General features: G+C 41.5%; 1 protein-coding gene across 1 annotated transcript; it reads right to left on the bottom strand.

Annotated features, from left to right (window-relative positions):
* Positions 1–5,776: 5,776 nt before the first annotated feature.
* ssna1 (Sjogren syndrome nuclear autoantigen 1) lies at positions 5,777–19,285 on the bottom strand. Its single transcript, XM_073052149.1, has 3 exons — positions 19,111–19,285; positions 7,709–7,908; positions 5,777–6,027 (listed from the first exon to the last, which is right to left on the bottom strand). Exons 1-3 carry the CDS (start codon positions 19,160–19,162, stop codon positions 5,941–5,943), a joined length of 339 nt encoding a protein of 112 aa, XP_072908250.1. The 5' UTR covers positions 19,163–19,285; the 3' UTR covers positions 5,777–5,940.
* Positions 19,286–23,130: the final 3,845 nt, after the last annotated feature.

Below are 23,130 nucleotides of genomic sequence, written 5' to 3' on the forward strand. Positions count from 1 at the left end.
AATGAGATCCCCCTCCCACCCCCCATCCTTCTAAATTCCAGCGAGTACAGACCCAGAGCCATCAATGGCCTAATTCTACTCCTATGTCTTATGGTCTTCCCAGATGAATGAATAGAGAGTAAAACGGAAGAGAACTAAAGAAGCATTGCAAATGCCAAGTTTTTAGCTCAAGGGAGGATAGGGCTGATTATAGAGGGTTTAAAAGAGCAATAAAGGAAATGGGAAAAGGAGTTCATGAAGAAAAAAGACTAGCAGCAAGTATAAAAAGGAATCCAAACAAAAAGAGTTGTAAGGGAGTTTGATCAGGGAGAATAAAGTAATTATCACAGAAGCAGAGGGAACAGCTAAGATCTAAATGAGTACTTTATATCATGTTTACGAAGGAAGAGGTGCTGATGGAGATTCAGAAAGAGAGATGTCGCTGGGATTCTGGATATGCTAGAACTAGAACTATGCAGGTGCATAGATGGATATTTCATCTGCTATGGATGGAACAACTCAGCACGGTAGCCTACCCTGTCTGTACCACGTATGATGCCAGTGTAAACTAATGCCAACTGCCTGCAATTGGACCATATTCCTCCATTCCCTGCATATTCATGTACCTACCTAAAAGCCTCTTACACACAGCCACTGTATCTGCTTCTTCCACCTCACCTGGCAGCTCCATTTCAGGCACCTTCCACTCTGTGTGGGGGAAAAAAAATTGCCTTGCACATTTATAAACTTTCCCCTTTAACCTATGCTCTCTAGTATTTGATATTCCCACCCTGGGGAAAATATCTCGTATCTACTCTATTTCTCTCATTACTGTACTTCTGTAAGGTTACTTAACCTTCAGCACTCCAGAGAAAACAGTGCAAGTTTCTCCAATCTCTCCTTGAAACTAAGACACTTCAGCCCAAGCAACAACCTAGTGAACCTTTTCTGCACCCCCTCCAAAGCCTCCACAACCTTCCCGTGGTGTGACAGCCAGAACTGCACACAACATTCCTTTTGCGACCAAAATTTTATACAGCTACAGTATGACTTTGGCAAGTTTTAAAGTCAGTACCCCAAACAATGAAGAAAAGTTTCTATATGCCATCTTCACCACTGTCTGCCTGTGATGCCATTTTCAGATGTAATGAGTTGAATTTCAGATTGTCGTGGGAAGCAAGGGAGAAAATAATAATAAAAATTCAGTCACTCGGATTGATTAGCAAAAACCGATATAGATTTGTTAAAGACAAATCAAGTTTAACTAAACTAATATGAGTTTGATGAGATCAATGAGTGAAATGTGTATAATATGTTTGATGTGGATCTTTCAGTAAGATACCACATTGTAGACTTACTCAGGGTGAAGACCTGGAGTAAAAGGGGTGGTGGCCAATTTTTCATTCTCTGCAACAGGACATAATGGGGAAGGCTATTACTTTCTGGAAGTGAGCATACAGTGGAGTTTCCCAAGGCCCAGTGCTAAAGACCATTGCCTTTAGTTATATAAATTCATTATTTGGTTAGGTACAGTATGTGGGCGACTATCTCTGAATTTGCAGATGACACAAAATTTGGAGGGTTGTTAAACTGAGGATGGGAAGAGACTTCAAGGAGATATGGACACACTAACTGGTAGATGGCAGATGAAATTTAATGCTGAGAAATAGTTTTATTTTCTGCTTGGAAGATGAGAAAAGGTGATGATGAAGAGGTCACATTGGTAAAAGAAATACATTGAAAACGGCAGGTTAGGCTGACAAAATGGTGTAGTTGATGAATTATAGAGTATAATAGCAAGGAATACAGTACATGAAACACTGGGTTTATCCATGTCTGCAATATTGTGTCCAGCTCGGGTCCTCCGTATTATAGTGATGAAGGCCTCGCAGGCTGGAAAAATGGAAATTCGAGTCATAGTCATAAAGTAATACAACACATGGAAACAGGCTCTTCAGCCCAATGGGTCCATGCCAACCATAACATCCTTCCTGCTCATCCCAATTGCCTGTTCGGCCTATAACCATCCAAGTCTTTCCTCTCCATGTACCTATGCAAATGCATCTTGAATGTTGCAATTGTACCTGCCTTGATCATTTCCTCTGACAACTCATTTCAGGAACTTGCTGACTTCTGTGTATAATGCCCTGATTAAGATTTCTACTGCTATGCCATAGGTATTTCATTTTATCAATTTTCTGCAAAAGCAGTGTGTCCTGCTGGTAGAATGCTTTGGTTTCGGTTGAAGATAAGAAGCCCTGCTGTTCAACTTTTGAATGGATGATGGGATCTGGAGGAAGTTCTAGAGAGAAAGGGGTGGAGAGAGATTTGTGACAGACAGTACTCTGGTTTGGGGTCTCTGGCAGAGCAGAACGGAAGGGAAGATGCAGCAGAATGCTGTGGGAAGGAGAGTCCCCACTGCAAGAAGTGCTTTGTGTAGATGAATGGCTCCAAGGAGGAGGGCCAGTTTGTTTGAGATGGACTTTAAGGGAAGTTCGGACTGTGGCTGGTGCTTTCACGCAGACCAAGGGTTCAATGCCATGAGTAACGGTTATACCCAGCTTTGGAAGAGATGAGCTCCAATGGTTATGTGTACGTTGAACTGTAACGGGCACTTTTATTTAATTCTTTTCTTTCTCTTAATGACTTTGATAAACTGAAATTAGTAAATATACTTTATAATTTTATGCAGTGTACAATCTGTTATTTCTTGCCAACCGATAATCGTGTACGGACAGTACTTACACAGCATTCACTCAAATCCAAGTTCCTTTAATCGGATCATCATGAGGTTCCTGTTTAGCTGAACCCCAAATCATACCAACCCTAGATGCATATTATTTATGAAAGGTGGCCTTCTCACCGCGGTCACGTGGCTGTTAGCAGTTAGCTATTGAGCCAAGTTTGCACACGACCCCAGTGAGAGGTTTACGTGTGTCTGTATGTATGTATTAAAAAAAAGCTCTTGGGTCTCCCCTCTTATCTTGTATCTGTGCCCTTTAGTTTTGTACCCTGGGGAAAAGTCTATGACCATCCACCTTATTCATCCTCCTCAGGGTTTTGTAAACTTCTCTCATTCTCCCACACTTCAAGCAGTAGAGATCCCCTATGGTCAAGAACCTGGGATACAAAATGAAGGAAGGTGATTGCCCAAAGAATCAAAGATGATAATGGAAAATTTCTTTACAGAGTAGGTAGTTAGGTTCTGGAATGCCTTGTTGGGCTGGAGGCAGATTTGGCTGTAACATTCTAAAGAGATTGTGATTCTAGGGCCTTTTTGGTTCTCATATCTGTATAACTGTATCTGTATAACCACATTCAGTGACCACTTAGTCACAGAAATCCATACCCTGGACCATTTCAGTGAGAACAAGAGCACATGACTACCCAGCATCTGGAGTCCATTGCCTGCCTGACTGGTCAGTTTCTATTGTGGCTCTCAAATATAAAATGAATCAGTATTTGAGGGAAAAAAAACAATAGAGCCATGGGACTAGTTCCATTGCTCTTGCAGAGAGACAGCACAAACATTAAGGTTCCTGATGATCTTCTCACTACCCTATCAAATAATCTGCACTCCATTGTAATTTGAGATACTCAATGACGTTTCTCTAGCCAGCCACTGAACATATGTAATGCTTAGTAGCTTTAAATTATGTCCAGGATATGCTTTTCAAATGCACTTCTTTAGTCATAGTAACACAGCAGGAGAACAGGCTCTTTAGCCCAACTCATTTGTGCTGACTATGGTGTCCCATTTAGCCCATATCCCTCTAAACCAGGGGTTCCCAACCTTGTTTATACCATGGACCAACATCATTAACTGAGAGATCTGTAGACCCCAGGCTGGAAACCCCTGCTCTAAACCCTTCCTAACCACATACTTGTCTTTTGAACATTGTTATTGTATCTAAATCAATCACTTTCTCCAGCAGCTCATTCCATGCATGCACTATTCTTAACATGGAGCTGTTGCTCCTCTCTTGTGTAATGGCCTGGTTCAGATTTTTTGTGCTATGCTGTATTTCATTTTAGCAGTTCTGTAAGAGCAGTCTGTTTTGCTTTCAGCCTGTTTGAGTTACTATTAAAGGTAAGGGATGCTTAGGAATGTGTCATCCAGTCAGGACGCTGGGGGAGAGGTTTTACAAAGGACACTAAGGTGGGTCAAGGTCTTCTTTGGTGGGAGATGGCAAGAGAAGGAGCTTGAGAGAACTGGCCATAGGATTTGATTTGGCGAGAATAGGTGCACCACAGGGCAAAAGTTAACCATGTTTTGGCACCATTGGCACCTTTTGAGGTTCCTGAGTTATGGTTTGATCACATCACTGTGGACCTGGCTGGTCCTCCTCTGCTCTCCCTCTCCCCACACCTCCCAACAGCAGTTCCACGCATCTCCTTACCAAGGTAGATGCCAGAGTTGTCCCTCTAGCGCCGATGACGGCTGCAGACAAGGCTCGGCTATTCATTGACATCTGGGTTGTTCAGTTCTGCACCCCGTCTGATGTCTCTTCTGACCGTGGTCCCCGCTGGGGCACAATGGCCCAGAATCTTGATGATAAATTGCATCACAGCAGCGTATCACATGCAGTCCAATGGCCTGTGTGAGCAATTTCACTGTTCCTTAAAGGCTGCTCTGAGGACCCTCACGTGGGACGAGTCTTGGCATGGTCATCTCCCGTGGATCCTGATGGGGCTCAGAAGTTCCAAAAGAGGACCTGCAGTCCTTCACATAGCTGAGTTGGTGTACAATGGGACTACAGGTGCCAGGTGATTTTATTCCTGACTCTACAACCACATGGCTGGCATCTCAAGTGTTCTGCTCTCCTCAGTAAACTCAATTCTTTTACATCTATTCTTACCTCCCATCATGGAAACAGCACCCTTGGGTTCCAGTTGACCTTGTTTGTTTTTGTCCATTGTGATGCATATCAACACCCACTCAAGCTCCCTAATGATAGCCCGTTCCCTGTTTTGGAATGTGGTGGAAAGATTATTATTGTAGGTTGGACGGGCAAACCTGAATGTATTTCTGTAGATCGCCTTAAACTGGCCCACCAAGACCTGGATGCTTCCACTAACATACCCCGTGTCAGAACATAAACTCGTGTGTGTTAGCACACTCCTGGCTGAGCCAGAAGCACCTGCTGTTACTCAAATGAACCCCAGCTCCAGCCTCATTCACAATGCCAGTTTTGGTGAATTCTGGTTGGGGTGGGGGCTGCTGTGTAGGGTAATGTAGTGGATGACAGATGACACTTTGTTCATAACAGAAACTGCTCTACATAGTTGATAAACGCAGTCTTTGAATTGTGTTCACTTTAAGAGACAGTGTCTGATGTAATGATGTCAATGTAAGGCCCCTGCTTTTGGATTGTTCCTAATGGAAGTAAAGGGCTGCGGCTTTTAAGCATATAAACTGACCTGCATGTTTTATTCACAAAATCCTACAATAATTTAAGAAATAAAGCTTTTACTAAATCTTTAAGTATGAACTCAGTTGGTCTGTCTATAGATGTTGCAGTGCCAAAATTTAGAACTTTGTGTTGAAAAACATATGACTGCACGAAGATTTTTGTGTCCAGTGCCCGCAGATTTTAGCTATTCCTGTTAACTTTCTCCTTCACAGCACAGCATTTTCCTTCAATGCCAAAGTGATCAGGGGAGTTCAAATGATAAAACTATTACAGAAAATGGGGATCACTATCCCTCCTCTCACCATAAAAGGCAGGTAAACTTCTTTCTAGTGCTGGAAGGATTCCCAATCACCCTCTATAATGATATATTTAAATAATCCATGTTTTCTATCTCTATATACTTTATTACAACGCAGCACTACAAAGAAGTCATTTTTTGAAGAATCAAAAATCCCTGATAAAGGTGTTGTTTGAAACTGTACAGTAGGCATCTGTTGAGGACATTTCTCACTGTTGTGATTGAAGTTGACTGCAGAAAAATCAGGAGTCATTCATCTCTGTTCTCTTTGACTTGACTCAGACTTCCAGCTTCCCGCTTCAGAACAGTCAGCAGTGTCTGTGAGCTTTCCAGGATCTGTGCAAACAGGGAACGGCAATGAACAGTGCATTTAACTGCTGCAGGGGAAGGGCATCAGCAAGAAAACATAGGATTGTAGAAGGAAAAATTAAAAAGGCAATGGATCTGACTATAACAAAGTCATTAACACTGAAACTATCTACTGATGTTGTGTGGCCAAAACTTAGAGCTTAGTGTTCAGGAGCATAAAAGGTGGCAAATGAAATACAACATAGGGAACTGTATGGCCATGTACTTTGGTAGAAGGAATAAAAGCATAGACTATTTTCTAAATGGGGAGAAAATTCAACAGTCCAAGGTGCAAAGGATTTCCTAAAGGTTCATTTGCAGGTTGAGGAAAGCAAATGTCAGCATTCATTTTGAGAGGACTAGAACATAAAAGTAAGGATGTAATGCCGAAGCTTTATAAGGCACTGGTGAGGCCTCACTTGGAGGACCGTGGCCAGTTTTAGTGGGCCTGTTATTTAGGAAAGGATGTACTGACATTGGAGAGGGTTCAGAGAAGGTTCACAAGAATGATTCTGGGAATGAAAGATCATATGAGGAGCGATTGACGGCTTTCAGCCTTTATTCGCTGGTATTTAGAAGAATGAGAGGTGGTCTCATTGAAACCTATTGAATGTTGAAAGAGATGTGGAGGATGTTTCCTATGGTTGGGAGGCGGGGTGTCTAGGACCCAAGGGCATAGCCGCAGAATAAAGAGACGTCACTTTAGAACAGAGATGAGTAATTTCTTTAACCAGAGGGTGATGAATCTATGGAATTCGCTGCCACACTCAGCTGTGCAGGCCAGGTCATTGGGTGTATTTAAGGTGGAGGTTGATATGTTTTTGATTAATTGGGGCATGAAAGGTTATGGTGAGAAGGCAGAAGAATGGGGTTGAGAGGGAAATGGATCAGCTATGGTAGAGCAGAATTAATGGACTGAATGGCCTAATTTTGCTCCTATGTCTTATGGTCTTATGATTAGGGAGCTTAAAGTAAAGGGACCTTTAGGAGACAGTGATCCTAATATGATAAATTCACCCTGCAATTTGAGAGGGAGAAGCTAAAGTCAGATGTATCAGCATTACAGTAGAGTAAATGGAATTACAGAGGTATGAGAGAGTTGCTGGCCAAAGTTGATTGGAACGGGACTGTAGCAGGGATGATGGCAGAGCAGCAATACCTGGAGGTTCTGGAAGCAATTCACAATGCACAGGATAAATACATCCCAAAGAAGAAGTATTCTAAAGGCTGAATGACACAAGATTGGCTGACAAGGGAAGTCAAAACCAACATAAAAGCAAAAGAAAGGGCATATAAAAGAAGCAAAAAGCAATGATAATATCAGACGTCACTGCAAATACTTAACTGTAATGTTCATGAAAATGCCAACAAGCTCAGTTTTCTGTTCTCCAAGCACAAATGTTTAGGCATCCCTACAAAAGTGTAACAGACAGTCCCAGGGTACAAAAAGGATCACTCACAAAGTAGTTTTCATTGTCTATGTTCAGTGATCCTGCTAAATTAAAATGTGATTTATGGGGATGATGATCATAGATGCAGAAAGGAAAGGTGACTGACGTAAAGCTTAGTTTTCCTGTAGGTGTTCAATGTCATGGCTGTGTATCTTGATGATATTTCAAGTAATTGATAAGATTTCAATTAAAAGAACCTGAGCGATTTTTGTACTCACCTTCATATAAGCGGCTTCAGTCTCTGCAATAGTTCTATCAAATTCATTTCGTGTAGCCATTTTGCGTGCTAGGCTCTCATTCACCTTTGCAAGTTTCTCTGTCAAAATGCGGATGTCATTCTGAAGCTTGTTCTTTTCCTCTTCTTCCTGAAGAATTTGCTGATTTAGCTCTTCTCTCTTTGTGCACAAATCCTCGATACCTGTCATTGCAGGAAATAAAACATCCAGCTAGAGTGTTGTCAAGAGACATGGAATAATTCAGTCAAAAAAGTTACTGAATAGGTGACAGACTGAAAGGACTGAATGGACACTTTCTGCAAACAAGCTATACTGTTTTTCATCCCTTTCTTCCTTTTCCTGCTCCTCATCTGCCCCCTTTCCCATGCTTCTCTCTCCTTTGCCTTTCTTCACACAGACAGAAGTACATGGATTCAATGTAATAGCCATCACAAGACTGTGGTTGAAAAGCGACAAAGGTTGGGAATTAAATTTCCTTGGATACTTAACTTTTAGAGGAGATGGACAAAATGAAAAAGGAAATTAGTTAGCCCTAACATTAGCAAATTAATTAAAGACAAAAGTAAATGATCCTAGTTTAGAAAAATAAGAAATAGAAACAATTTGGCTGGTATTGAAGAACAGTAGAAGGCAGAAAATATTGCTTCGATTTATATAAATACCCCTCACAGTAGCAATAGAGTCATAGATTCATAGAACACTACAGCTCAGAAGCAGGCCCTCCTTGTAAACTTAAATTTGCCGGACCAAATAACTACAGCACATAAGATTGTTCCTTTATCTTTTCACCAGTTTACTTCTTCGAGCTCAGCCAGCGAGGGAACTTGGCCCTGACATCGGGGGAGAAGCGTTCTCATCTCTCTGGTGGTTCAAACAAGTCCACTGTTCGACTTCCAGAACTGTTACAATTTATAAGGCCGCCGATACAAAAGAACAATCAGCTTGATAGACACTCCAGCCACTTTAATTAAAAAAAGGAATGTCCTACCTGGTTTGTTGGAGCCAAAACTTAATTACAAAGACAAGAACATCCACCAATTTATGCTTTAATTAAGAAAGGAATGTCCTGTCCAATTTCCATCAGGTACCACCTTTCGTCGAAACCAAAAGGTGTGAAAAATCAGGAGACATCTTTTGTGGATCTGGGTGAACTTTAACCCTCATCTTGCTCCAAAGAAGCAGTTGTGAGACATTATTCAAACACACTTCAGTCACTCACAAAATACACAGACGTTGTCTGTACTTAACCCATTATTTACAGGAATCTGAGAACTCCCCCAATTCCCTTAAACTTTACCAACCCTTTGGCCCATCTAATCCATGCCGAACTATTATTCTGGCTATTCCCATTGACCTGCACCTGGACCACAGTTCTCCATATCCCTCCCTTCCATATACTTATCCAAACTTCTCTTAAATTTTTCAATCGAAGTTGAATCTACCACTTCCACTTGCATCTCATTCCATACTCACACCACTCTCTGAGTGAAGTTCTCCCTCAGGTTCCCTTAAATATTTACCTTACCCTTAGCATATGACCTTAAGATGTAGATTCACCCAATCTCACTAGAAACAGCCTGTTTGTACTTACCCTATCTATACCCATATTAATACCACTATCAAAACCATCCTCATTCTCTTGAACTCCAGAGAATATAGACCTAACCTAGTAACCTTTTCCTATAACTGAGGTCCTCAAATCCCAGCACCATCTTTGTAAATTTCTCTCCACTCTTTCAGTCTTATTGACATCTTTCCTGTAGACAAATGACCAGAACAGCACGGTAGTGCTACAGTTAACATTGAAACATAGAAAATAGGTGCAGGAGTAGGCCATTCGGCCCTTCGAGCCTGCACCACCATTCAGTATGGTCATGGCTGATCATCCAACTCAGAACCCTGTACCTGCTTTTTCTCCATACCCCCTGATCCCTTTAGCCACAAGGGCCATATCTAACTTCCTCTTAAATATAGCCAATGAACCAGCCTCAACAGTTTCCTGTGGCAGACAATTCCACAGATTCACCACTCTCTGTGTGAAGAAGTTTTTCCTCATCTCGGTCCTAAAAGGCTTCCCCTTTATCCTTAAACTGTGTCCCCTCGTTCTGGACTTCCCCAACATCGGAAACAATCTTCCTGCATCTAGCCTGTCCAATCCCTTTAGAATTTTATATGTTTCAATAAGATCCCCCCTCAATCTTCTAAATTCCAGTGAGTATAAGCCTAATCAATCCAGTCTTTCTTCATATGAAAGTCCTGCCATCCCAGGAATCAATCTGGTGAACCTTCTCTGTACTCCCTCTATGGCAAGAATGCCTTTCCTCAGATGAGGGGACCAAAACTGCACACAATATTCTAGGTGCGGTCTCATCAAGGATTTGTACAACTGCATTAGAACCTCCCTGCTCCTGTACTCAAATCCTTTGCTATGAATGCCAACATACTATTTGCCTTTTTCACCGCCTGCTGTACCTGCATGCCTACACCTTCAATGACTGGTGTACAATGACACCCAGGTCTTGTTGCATCTCCCCTTTTCCTAATCGGCCACCGTTCAGATAATAATCTGTTTTCCTGTTCTTGCAACCAAAGTGGATAACCTCACATTTATCCACATTAAATTGCATCTGCCATGAATTTGCCCACTCACCTAACCTATCCAAGTCGCCCTGCAACCTCCTCACAGGTAACACTGCCGCCCAGCTTCGTGTCATCCGCAAACTTGGAGATGCTGCATTTAATTCCCTCGTCTAAATCATTTATATTGTAAACAACTGGGGTCCCAGCACTGAGCCTTGCGGTACCCCACTAGTCACTGCCTGCCATTCTGAAAAGGTCCTGTTTACTCCCACTCTTTGCTTCCTGTCTGCCAACCATTCCAACGAATGCTATTACACTGCCAGCGGTCTGGGTCCAGTTCCCACCACTGTCTGTAAGGAGTTTGTACGTTCTCCCTGTGACCGCATGGGTTTCCTCCCATAGTCCAAAGACACATGGATTAGTAGGTGAATTGATCACATGGATGTAATTGGGTGGCACTGGCTCGTTACGCTGCTGTATTTCTAAATCTGAATACTCCAAATTTGGCCTAACCAACGTCTTCTATGACTTTAACATAACATCCCAACATGTATACTCAATACTCTGATGTATGAAGGCCAATGTGCCAAAAGCTCTCTTTATGACACTGTGCACCTACGATGCCACTTTCAAAGAATTATGGATGTGTATTCCCAGATCCCTCTGTTCTACCGCACTCCTCAGTGCTCCGCCATTCACTGTGTAAGACGTACTTTGGGTTGTCCACTCAAAGTACATTAAATTCCATCAGCCATTTTTCAGCTGGTCCAAATCGCACTGCAAGCTTTGATAGTTTCCCTGCTGTCTACAATGGCCCTAATCTTGGTGTCATCTACAAATGTGCTGATCCAGTTCACCACATTATCATCTATATCATTACTTGAGATAACAAGTAACAATGGACCCAGCACAAATTCCTGTAGCACATCACTAGTCACAGCTGGTCTGTTGGTGCAGAGAGTGGTAATAGATGGTTGCCTCCCTGGCTTTTTGGGAATGTTGAATCCAATTTGCTATCTCATCTTGAATGTCAAGTGACTAAACCTTCCTGAACATTTCCCATGTGGGACTTTGTCAAAGGCCTTGCCTAAGTCCATGTCCATCCACTGATTTCCTTCATCAACTTTCTTGGTAACCTCCTTGAAAAACTCTAAGATTGGTTTGACATGACTTACTGCACACATAGCTATGCTGACTATTACTAGTCAGGGCCCTATAATTAACAATTATACTTACTGTCCCTTAGGACATCTTCCAATAACTTGTCCACCATTGACATCGGGATCACTCGCTTCAATTTCCTGGCTTATTCTTGAGACTTTCTTAAATAATGGAACATTAGCTAATTCCCAATCCCTCAGCACCTCACCCATGGCTAAGGATATTTTAATTACCTCTTCCAGGGCCCCTGCAATTTCTCCACTAGCCAACACAAGGTTTATGGCGGTGGGGTGGGGGGGAGCAACTTGTTAGGCCCTGGAGACTTATCCACCCTAACTCTTAAGACAACAAGCTCCTCCTCTTCTGTAATTTAGATATGGTCTAGATATTTAGATATGATACCTCTCTACTGTTTTGCCTCAGTTCTATAGACTGTGTCCGTCTCCCAAGTAAAGGCAGATGCGAAAAAATCAGGTTTATTATCACTGACATACAGTATGTCATGACATTTGTTTTGTAGCAGCAATACAGTGCAATACATAAAAATTACTATTACAGTAAGATAGATAGGTACAGCAACAAGTGAAGTAGTGTTTATGTCATTTTTTCTTTTTCTCTTTTTTCCTTATTAGTTATTAGATTAGTTTTTTGCATAATTTTTTTTTCTTTTTCTTTTTTCTTTAATATATATTATGATATACCTAGGTTTGCCTTATTTATTTGTTACTTGTATCGTCCATGATTTGGGAATACTCATTTATACTGTAATTATTGCTTATGTATTCTTTCATGTTCAGTTGAAATGTGTATGTTTGCAATCCTATTATCTATGTATCAATTTTATTTTGTTGATATTAATAATAATAATAATAATAATAAAAAGATTGAAAAAGAAAGAAGTAGTGTTTATGTTCATTGTCTGTTCAGAAACGTGATGGTAGAGGGAAAGAAGCTGTTTTTAAAACATTTGAGTGTGGGTCTTCAGACTCCTGCATCTCCTCCATGATGACAGCAATGAGAAGAGGGCATGTCCTAAATGGTACGTGTCCTTAATGATCAATGTCACCTTCTTGAGGCATTGCCTATTGAAGATGTCCTTGATGGCAGGGAGGCCAGTGCCTATGATGGAGCTGGCTGAGTTTGTAACCCTTTTCAGCTTTATCCAATCCTTTGCATTGGTGTCTCCATACCAGACAGTGATGCAACCAATCAGAACGCTCTCCACAGTACACATATTCTTCAAACTCCTAATTAAATATACACTGTCTTGTCTTGCATCAATATGTTGGGCCCAGGATAGATCTTCAAAGATGTTAACACCCGGGAACTTGAAGCAGCTCACCCTTTGCACTGCTGACGCCTCAATGAGGACTGTTTTTTTCTTCCGATTTGCTCCTGCAGGCACATCTGGTTTACGGACTTGAGTGGAGCACCAACACAGAGGCTGTGTACAAGAAAGGCCAGAATCGCCTCTACTTCCTGACAAGACGGAGATCCTTTTTGGAGTATGCAGGTCTCTTCTTCACATGATCTACCAGTCTGTTGTTGCCAGTACAATCTTCCATGTGGTGGTGTGTTGGGACAATGGCATCAACGTGGGTAATGCTAACAGGCTTAGTAAACTGATTAGAAAGGCTGGCTCTGTTATAGGAATCATATTCAACACACTGTGATAGAACAAAGGACCCTACGGAAAATCCTGGCATTTCTGGACAAAGTTTCCCACCCTCTGAATGCCATCTTGGCTGAACAGAGAAGCACTTTTGGTAACAGGCTAAGACAACTGCGCTGCTCCAAAGAGTGCTACATGAGGTCATTTTCACCCTTGATGATCAGGCTTTATAATGAGTCAACCCATTGCCGTGGAAGTGATGACCCTCTCCTGTTAGACTCTTTAAGGTAACTTATTTTTTTATACTTTCTACTTCTCTTCTAATATTTATACCTCTACACTTGTGATGTTACTGTGATTCTGCAACTTCCTTTGGGATCATAAAGTATCTAGCTATTAGCAAAAATAATGAAAAGAAAATTGCCAATATTTACAAAAAGATGTCTACCAGGAAACACAATAATTAGCTCCAAACTATTTATCTAATGTGAACTCCTGGTAGCCTAATCTCTCTCTCTCTCCTTTTTTTTGTGTGCCATACTCTGCCAGAGCCTCGGTGACCACTTATTTTTTCAAGTGGTTGTCTTGAGGAAAGATTCTGTGAGTGGTCCCCTACGTCCTTCTCACAGCACAGTGTTTTCTTTTACGAGGCCGAGTTGCGAGCTCGACACTCAACCAGGCACTGATGGAAAGCGTGCCCGGGAGCGGCCCGACTGGGTTCAAACTCGGGAACATTCACTCCGGAGTCCGGCGCTGATGTCACTGCGCCACCAGCCGGCCTCTCTCTCCTACCGAGGGCAAAGAGTCCTGATTTCCTTAGGCACTAGGACATACCAACTTTAATTACTAGCCAAGTTAACTTAAGACTACACATGAATTAGAATATGCTGCACCACACAATGTGGTTTCAATTATATTACAAAATAAAAAGTATCTACATTAAATACACTATACAAACAACATGCACACATTTACACATCCCCATTACTAAAGAAATTGAATAATCTGCTGCATATGGCAGGAAAGGCAACATAAAGCCAAGCTGGTGGAATACATTAGTAGAATATACTGGGAAAGACATTGAAGTGCGCAAGCTCAGCACAACAGCAGAATGGCAAGGCAATATGTGTGTGGATTTTTATATAGATGGATATATGGAGTATGTTTGCTGAGCATTCTCTGTCACAAGGGCAATTCATGGAGTGTGTTGGGACAGTTTACTAGGTCAAAACAAGAAAAGATATTCTTTTAGATTTAGTATTGCATAAGGAGAAAGAGCTAATTGAAGAACTAATGTTATAAGTTCTTGAGGGAACACTAATAATACAACAGAATATTGTCTTAAGTTTGAATGCGATGCAGTTTAATCTGAAATCTTAGTATTATATTCAGATATAGTAAACAACAAAAGCACGAGTTGGCAATGCTACATTGCGAAAGCACATTAAAAGGTATAAGTTGGCAAATACGTAATGGCTAACATTTTAAAAATTAAGACATGCGAGCAATATATATCCCTGTAAAACAACAAGAAACAGGAAAAGTGGTCCAGTCAATGCAATCAAGTTAAAGATAGCATTAAATCAGAGGAAATTTTAATGTTGCTAGAAGAAATTACTAAGCTTGATGATTGATAAAATCTCAGGATATAAAAGCAGAACTGAGGCTTTGATAAGGAAAGAGAAACTAAAGTTCAATAGGCAAAGCTTCTATGTATATGTAAAATAAAGCAGAATTACTGTGGGCAAAGACTGAGAAAGGACAACATACATTGGAGAAATAAGGAAATTACACAGACAATAAACTAAACATTTTGTATTCTGAAATTAAAACTGCTAATGTTGGAAATCTGAAATGAGAATATAAACTCCTGGATATTCTCAACAGATCAGGCAACAGAGGTTCAGAGTTATTAGTACAAGTCAATGGTCTTTCACTGAATGTCTTCCTCGGTGAGTAATAATATATTTTGTAGTATTCTTCATGGAAGACAAAACCTGAAAATAGTGGAGGACGATGGAATCAGAGTGACTGGGGTTTGAAGAAATTCACATCAATAAGAAATTGGAATTAGACAAATTACTGGAACTAAAAGGTGACAAGTCCCCTGATAACCTGCTTCCTATGGTTTTGAAAGAGATAGCGATGGAAGCAATGGTTGCACTGTTTGTGATTTCCAAAACACAGATTTGAGAACAGTTTCCATAGATTGGAAATTAGCAAATGTTAGCCCACTATTTAAGAAGAGGGAAAGAGCGAAAACTGGGAGTAACAGATCAATTGGCCTGACATGAATTGCAAGAGGTGTTGGGACCCAACTACTATTGTTAGGTCTCAACACCACCCTCTGTAACTGAATCACAGACTTCTTGACAAAGAGATCTCAGACAGTCCATGTAGGTGACCTTTCATACCAATTACTGAAATCACAGGTAACAGGAGAGCAAAGCGCAAGTTGGGCTTCAATGCAAGAATAGAGTTGGCTTGATCCATTTATATTGGGTATCCGGAAATTGCAAATGGACTATCATGAACAAGTCTGTTTACTCTAACAAAGGAATAACATACCTGTGATAATGGTTTGTCAAATTGACTCAAGGTGTCGCATTAGTCACATAGGCATTTAGTACTCGATGTTTATGCTTTGTGGAAATTAAAATAATTAGAGGTGAATCCACTGAACATGCAGAAGACTGCAACATTGCTGATGCTGTGCCTTTACTTAAGATGGGTTGTAAGGATACACATGGTAAGTACAGACCTGTTAGCCTAACATCTGTGGTAGATAGGATACTGGAAAGCATCCTGAGGGACATTTGGAAAAAGCAGGGTTTGATTAGGGATAGCAACTATGGCTTTGTGCACGGGAGATCTTGTCTTACGAATTTGAATTTTTTGATGAAGTGCCAAGGAAGGCTGACGAGGTAGACAGGGTACACGTGGATTTCAGTACAGCTTTTGATAACATTCAGCATTGTAGGTTGCTCTGAAGGGTTAAATCATAGGGCACCCAAGGAGAGCTAGCAAACTGGATACAACATTGGCTGGATGGTAGGAAACAGAGGGTGATGGTGATGTTGTTCAGACTAGAGGTCTGTGACTAGTGATGTGTCCCAGGAGAAATTTTGGGCTCACTGTTATTTGTCAGCTACAGTACATTAACAACTTGGATTGCAATATAGAAGAAGAGTTAATAAATTTGCAGATGACACTAACATAGGTGATACTGTAGACAGAGGAGTACCAAAGATTGCAGCAAGATCTTGTTCAGCTTCATATGTAGGTCGACAAATGGAATTTAATTCAGTTTAAGTGTGAAGTGTTACATTTTGGAAGGACAAATCAAGGTCAAACTGTTATATTGAACAGAAAGACCCCAGGTATTGTAGAACAGAAAGACTTTGGAGTACAGGTGCATAATCCCTTTAAAGTGGAGTCATAGGTAAACATGTTATTATGCCTTTAATGTCTCTCTTTTTCCTTTTCAAGGCGGATGGGGTTCTGTCGAAGACCCTAACCTACAGCTACACTCAAACTCAGATGCTGTGGCAATGGGACCCACTCCCCGGGGCTCACAACTGGCTGTTTTATGATATCCCAAGGACATGGCCTAGAAGGTAAGGGTGCCTTCGGTGGTCTGAGGCTTCATGGCCCTCATCTTCTAGGCCGAGTCCTTGGGATATTGAAAACAGTCAGTTGTGCTTGGAGGGTAGAAGTTGCTGATGCTTTTTTTTGCTGAAGTCAGTGGGGGGAGGATTGGTGCTTTGACCATAAGATATAGGAGCAGAAGTAGTCCATTCGGCCCATCCAGTCTGCTCTGCCATTCAATCATGGCTGATCCAATTCTTCCAGTCATCCCCACTCCCCTGCCTTCTCCCCATATCCTTTGATGTCCCGGCTAATTAAGAACCTATCTATCTCTGCCTTAAATACATCCAATGGGACTTGGCCTCCACAGCCGCTTGTGGCAAAAAATTCCACAGATTTACCACACTCCGACTAAAGTAATTTTTCTGCATCTCTGTTCTAAATGGATGTCCTTCAATCCTGAAGTTGTGCCCTCTTGTCCTAGACCACCCCCCCCTCCCTACCATGGGAAATAACTTTGCCATATCTAATCTGTTCAGGCTTTTAACATTTGGAATGTTTCTATGAAATCCCCCCTCATTCTCCTGAACTCCAGGGAATACAGCCCAAGAGCTGCCAGACGTTCCTCATACGGTAACCCTTTCATTCCTGGAATCATTCTCGTGAATCTTCTCTGCACATCCCTGCTCTTATATTCTATATCTCTAGAAATGAATGTCAACATTGCATTTGCTGCCTTCACCACCAACTCAACCTGGAGTTAACCTTTAGGGTATCCTGCACAAGGACTCCCAAGTCCCTCTGCATCTCTGCATTTTGAAATCTCTCTCCATCTATATAATAGTCTGCCCATTTATTTCTGCACCGAAGTGTATGACCATACACTTTACAACATTGTATTTCATTTGCCACTTCTTTGCCCATTCCCCTACACTGTCTCTCTGCAGACTCTCTGTTTCCTCAACACTATCTGCTCCTCCACCTATCATTGTATCAATGGCAAATTTAGCCACACATCCATTAATCCCATAGTCCAAATCATTGACATACATTATAAAAATCAGCCGTCCCAACACTGACCCCTGTGGAACTCCACTGACAACCGGCAGCCTGTCAGAATAGGATCCCTTTATTCCCACTCTCTGCTTTCTGCCGATCAACCAATGCTCCACCAATGCTAGTAACTCCCCTGTAATTCCATGGACTCTTATCTTGCTAAGCAGCCTCCTTTGTGACACCTTGTCAAAGGCCTTATGAAAATCCAAGTACATCACATCCACTGCATCTCCTTTGTCTACCCTGCTTGTAATTTCCTCAAAGAATTGCAGTAGGTTAGTCAGGCAGAATTTTTCTTTCAGGAAACCATGCTGACTTTGGCCTATCTTGTCATTTGCCTCCAGGTATTGTGTAATCTCATCCCTAATGATCGTTTCCAACAACTTTTGATGTCAGGCTAACAGGTCTATGGTTTCCTTTCTGCTGCCTCCCACCCTTCTTAACTAGTGGAGTAACATTTGCAATTTTTTCAGTCTGGTACAATGCCAGAATCTATTGATTCTTGAAAGATCATTGCTAATGCCACTGCATTGATTAAAACACACTTGGGAGTATTGTGAGGAGTTCGAGGTCTTACTTAAGAAATGATGGCGGCATTGGAGAGGGTCCAGAGATTCACGAGAATAATCCTGGAAATAAAATGGTTGAAGCATGCTTGTGTGTGGGTGGGTGGGAGTTCTTGATCCTCCAAAATATTCCACATGGAGTTGATGGCTCTGGGTTTGTAATCGCTGGAGTTTAGATGTGGGGGTGGAAATCTCATTGAAACCTATCAAATATTGAAAGGCCTAGATAGAGGAGAGGATGTTTCCTAAGGTGGGAGAGTGTAGGACCAGAAGGCACAGCTCAGACTAGAAAAATGCCACTTTAAATCAGAGATGAGGAAGAATTTCTTTATCCAGAGGGTGGAGAATCAGTGGAATTCAGTGCCACAGACGGCTTTGCAGACTAAGTCATTGGGTATATTCAAAATGGAAATTGATAGGTTCTTCATTAGTTTGTCTGGGCGTCAAATGTTACGGGAAAAGTCAGGATAATGGGGCTAAAAGGGATAATAAATCGACCATGATGGCATGTGTGAGCAGACTCGACGGGCCGAATGTTCTGATTGTGCTCCCGTGTCTTATGATGTTCTGGAGTAGAGGCCCATTCGACATCAGATGACCGTCATATGAGAACCTGAGGTGTTGTGCGGACAATGAAGGCCCAGTTGCTGAATCTAATTAAGGCAGTGATAGATAAAACTGTAAGTGGAGGAAAGTAATACTGACTAGAAGATTTACTATAACCGAAGGAGGCAGAGGGTCCAGCAGCCGACTGCGCCTCCTATTCCCGTTGTTTTCCTGTTTCCCGCCGGCCCATCGCCTCGTCACCCCATCCCACTTACATTTAACCAGTTCGTTGTTGTACGACTGCAGCGCGGCTCCCTGGTGGCTCATGGCAGCGGCTCCAATCGCCCTTGGGCCGCAGCCTCCAGATCCCCGCCGCCCGTCCCGGTCCCGGTCCCGCTCCCGCCAGCCGTCTCCCAGCAACAACCAACAGCCGCCCGCGTTGCGTCATCAGCCTGCGACTCGCGCCGCATTGATTTGACGTCCGCAGATCTCCCGCTTGCTTGTCCGTGGTGCCAGTTCCCAGTGTCAGGCACTTCTTTGAGAGTCAATGACCGGACCCATCACGGCAGCGGGAGGGGGGGAAGGAAAAGAGCGAGCAGGACGCTGGTCAGACAGACAAGCCCAAGTGGTTGAAAGGAGTGGGGTCAAGAGGACTGAGTGCCAGCCCTTGAGTGAATTATAATTCATTTCAACATCCTTAACTGTAATCATTTTGGCCGCCCGTTCTCTGTCATTTGGACCTGAAGAAGTGTCTCGGCCCGAGACATTGACTGCCGGTTCATCTCCATGGTGGCTGTCTGACCTGCAGGGTTCCTCCAGCATTTTGTGTGTGTGTGTTGCTTTGGATTTCCAGCATCAGCAGAATTTCTTCTGTACCTAACACGTTCCCACCATCCTTTGTAAGATTTTACACAACGGCCAAAGAATAGATTGGATTTATTGTTCACTAAGAAATTATTACTACTATGATAAGTCAACAAACATAGGACCGAAAACCGGCGTGACGGTTCCCGTGCGATGGACTGGTTTGTCAACAGTAGTTGAGATGGCTCGGTTATCAACTGTGGGCAGCAATGGTTATCTTCTCAAGTTAATCAAAGAGTGAAGTCAAGGGCAGCATCGAAGGATTCATTTCATAAAGCTCTCACAGGTTCCAGGATTTTTATCCCTTGTATACAAACTTAAGGTTTCGTTGGGATGAAGATCCCAGGAAGTGTAAGGTGTTCCTTCCCTCTGCTAGCCTTGGGCAAGGTGTTACACTGGCTTAGTGTCCACACCCCCACTGATCACGGTTACGTGATGCCATGGGAGCAGTTGGTGAATGGCTGTATTAGCAGCTGGTGAGTATCACAAGTCCGGGTTATGTGACCACAGACAATTTATGAAGAGTACTGTATTGCTAATGGCTGGGGTTATCTGTATTTACAGCACACTTACCAGAAGAAAGCAATGGTAAATCACTTTTGTAGAAAAAATTGGCAAGGATAATCATGATCATGTAGTTTATGATTGCCCACATAATACAGACAGGGCACATGATGATGATGATGATGATAGTACAAACTTAAAACCCTCATTTAAAGATTTGACAAATGCTTTATAAGGCATAGGTACAGAATTGGGCTGTTTGGCCCATTGAGTCTGCACCATCATTTGACCACGGCTGATAAAAAATTTCCCTCAACCCCATTCTCCTGCCTTCTCCATATCCTTTGTCACCCTCACTAATCAAGAACATATCAACCCCTGCTTCAAATACACCCAATGACTTGGCCTCCACAGCCATATATGGCAATGAATTTGACAGATTCACTGCCCCTAGATAAATTCCTTCTCATCTCGCTTCTAAAGGGATGACCATTTACTCTGAGACTGTCAAGTCCTAAATTCTCCCACTACTGGAAGCATCCACTCCATCTCCCCTTTATCCAGGCCTTTCAATATTTGGTAGGTTTCAACGAGGTCCCCCTCATCCTTCTAAACTCCAATGAGTACAGCCCTAAGTCATCAAATACTCCTCGTACTTTAACTATTGCATTTCTGGGATCATTCTTGTAAACTTCTGGACTCTCTCCAAAGCCAACATGTCCTTCCTTACTTTTAGGGTCCAAATGGCTCAGAATACTTAAAATATGGTCTGACAAAAGTCCTGCTGAAGGGTCTCGGCCTGAAACTTCGACTGTACTCTTTTCCACAGATGCTGCCTGGCCTGCTGAGTTCTTCCAGCGTTTTGTGTGTGTTGCTTGGATTTCTGGCTTCTGCAGATTTTCTCTTGTTTGTGATCTTATAAAGACTCAGCATTATATCCTTGCTTTCAGTCTTCCTGAAATTAATGCTGAATTTTATTTACTTTCCATGCTGCCAACTTAATCTGCAAGTTAACAGTTAGGGAATCCTGCATTAGGACTTCCAAATCCCTTTGCACCCTGATTGCTGAATTTCCTCCCCATTCACAAAATAGCCTAAGCCTTTATTCCTCCTGATATCCAGATTACTATTTTATAATGCGAAAATACTGGACCCAATCCCTTCCCCTGTGTTACATCATTAGTCACTGGTAGCCATTCAGAAAAGCCCCCTCCCCTTGTTATTCCCACTTTTATTCCTCCCAATCAGTCAATCTTCTATCCATGCTAGTACCTTTTCTGTAATACCATGGGCTCCTGTCTTGTTTAGCAGCCTCATATCAGCACATAGTCAAATTAAACAGCATCGCTGACTCTTTCTTCTTTGTCCATCCTGCCTGTAACTTCCTCAAAGAATTCCAACAGATTTGTCAGGCAAGATCTGCCCTTAACAATAACAACCTTGCACTAAGTGTAGCAAGACCACGGAGCTGTTTATTGACAGGAGGAGGAAATCAGAGGTCCATGAGCTCATCCTCATTGGAGTATCAGAGGTGGAGGGGGTCAGCAACTTTAAATTCTTCAGGGCTATTATTTCAGAGGAACTGCCCTAGTTTCATCATTTTCTTTCTTTTTCCAATATTTTTATTAAATTTCATATACAAATACAGAATTCATAAGGATACTTATTATAAATCAAAATAAGATAGCACAAAATTTACCATGTATAAATCACACATACAATCACGGTATCCCATATTCATGATCAATCAAATAAAATAAATTGAATTATGAAATACAATAATATGGTTAATTATATTATAAGAAAATCTGCACCCACTACCAAGACAAAGCTGGCTGGTAAAAAAAAACGAGAAAAAAAAGAGTACCATATAATGTTTTATAATAATAGCCCAAATCTATATTTTAATAACAATAACAATTAAAAGATTTTTAATATAGTTCAGAAAGGGTCCCCAAAGCATTTGAAAATCTTGGTTAGAATCAGAAATCGAACAATGAATCTTCTGTAAATTTAAACGTGACATAACATTGCATAACCATTGAGCATGTGTAGGGGAGGCAACCTCCTTCCATTTAAGCAAGGTCGCCCTCCTAGCCATAAGAGAAATAAAAGCCAGTACCCACAAATGAGAAGGCCCCAAAATTATAGCTCTTTCCTCAACAATACCAAATAAGGCAGACAAAGGATTGGGCTTAAAATTAACTTTAAAAAGCACAGAAAAAGTTTGGAATACATCTTTCCAATATTTTTCGAGGATCAAATGTGACCAAAACATATGAATTAAATAAGCCTCTCCATTATTACTTCTGTCACAATAAGGAGATATATCTGCAAAAAAATGAGAGAGCTTGTCTTTAGACATATGAGCCCTACGTACCACTTTAAATTGTAGGAGGGAATGACGGGCACATAATGATGAAGAATTAACCATTTTGAAAAAAGCCCTTCAGGTCTCATCAGGTAATGAAGTCTGTAAATCCTTTTCCCAATCTTTTTTAATTTTGTCTAAAGGAGCCATTCTCAACCCCAACAACAGACATAAATATAAGATATTGAGCCACTATCAAAAGGTTTCAAATTAAAAATTACATCTATTATGTTCTTATCTGGGCTGGTAGGAGATATATGTAGTTTAGATCTTAAAAACTCTCTAATCTATAGATATCGAAAAAAGTGGGCATTTGATAGGTTATATTTCACTGAGAGCTGCTCGAAAGAAGAAAGATTCCCTCCAACAAACAGATCCTGAAATTGTTTAATGCCTAATCTATCCCATTCTCTAAAAAAACAGATCGGTCATAGATAGTTTAAAAAAAATTAGAAAAAATAGGACTAGAAAGGGAAAATCTCAATAAACCAAAATATTTTCTAAACTGTAGCCAAATCCTCAAAGTGTCTTTAACCACCAAACTGCCAGTTGATTT

The sequence above is a fragment of the Hemitrygon akajei genome, chromosome 7 (assembly GCF_048418815.1).
Source record: "Hemitrygon akajei chromosome 7, sHemAka1.3, whole genome shotgun sequence".
NCBI classification, from domain to species: domain Eukaryota; kingdom Metazoa; phylum Chordata; class Chondrichthyes; order Myliobatiformes; family Dasyatidae; genus Hemitrygon; species Hemitrygon akajei.

Bases quoted from the DNA above. Each gene is read 5' to 3' on its own strand.
- ssna1 (XM_073052149.1), bottom strand. From the start codon at position 19,162: ATGAGCCACCAGGGAGCCGCGCTGCAGTCGTACAACAACGAACTGGTT. The intron at 7,909-19,110 runs GTAAGTGGGATG...CTGCAATGACAG, and splicing joins CAACAACGAACTGGTTAAAT to GTATCGAGGATTTGTGCACA. The intron at 6,028-7,708 runs GTGAGTACAAAA...CTGTTTGCACAG, and splicing joins CTGAAGCCGCTTATATGAAG to ATCCTGGAAAGCTCACAGAC.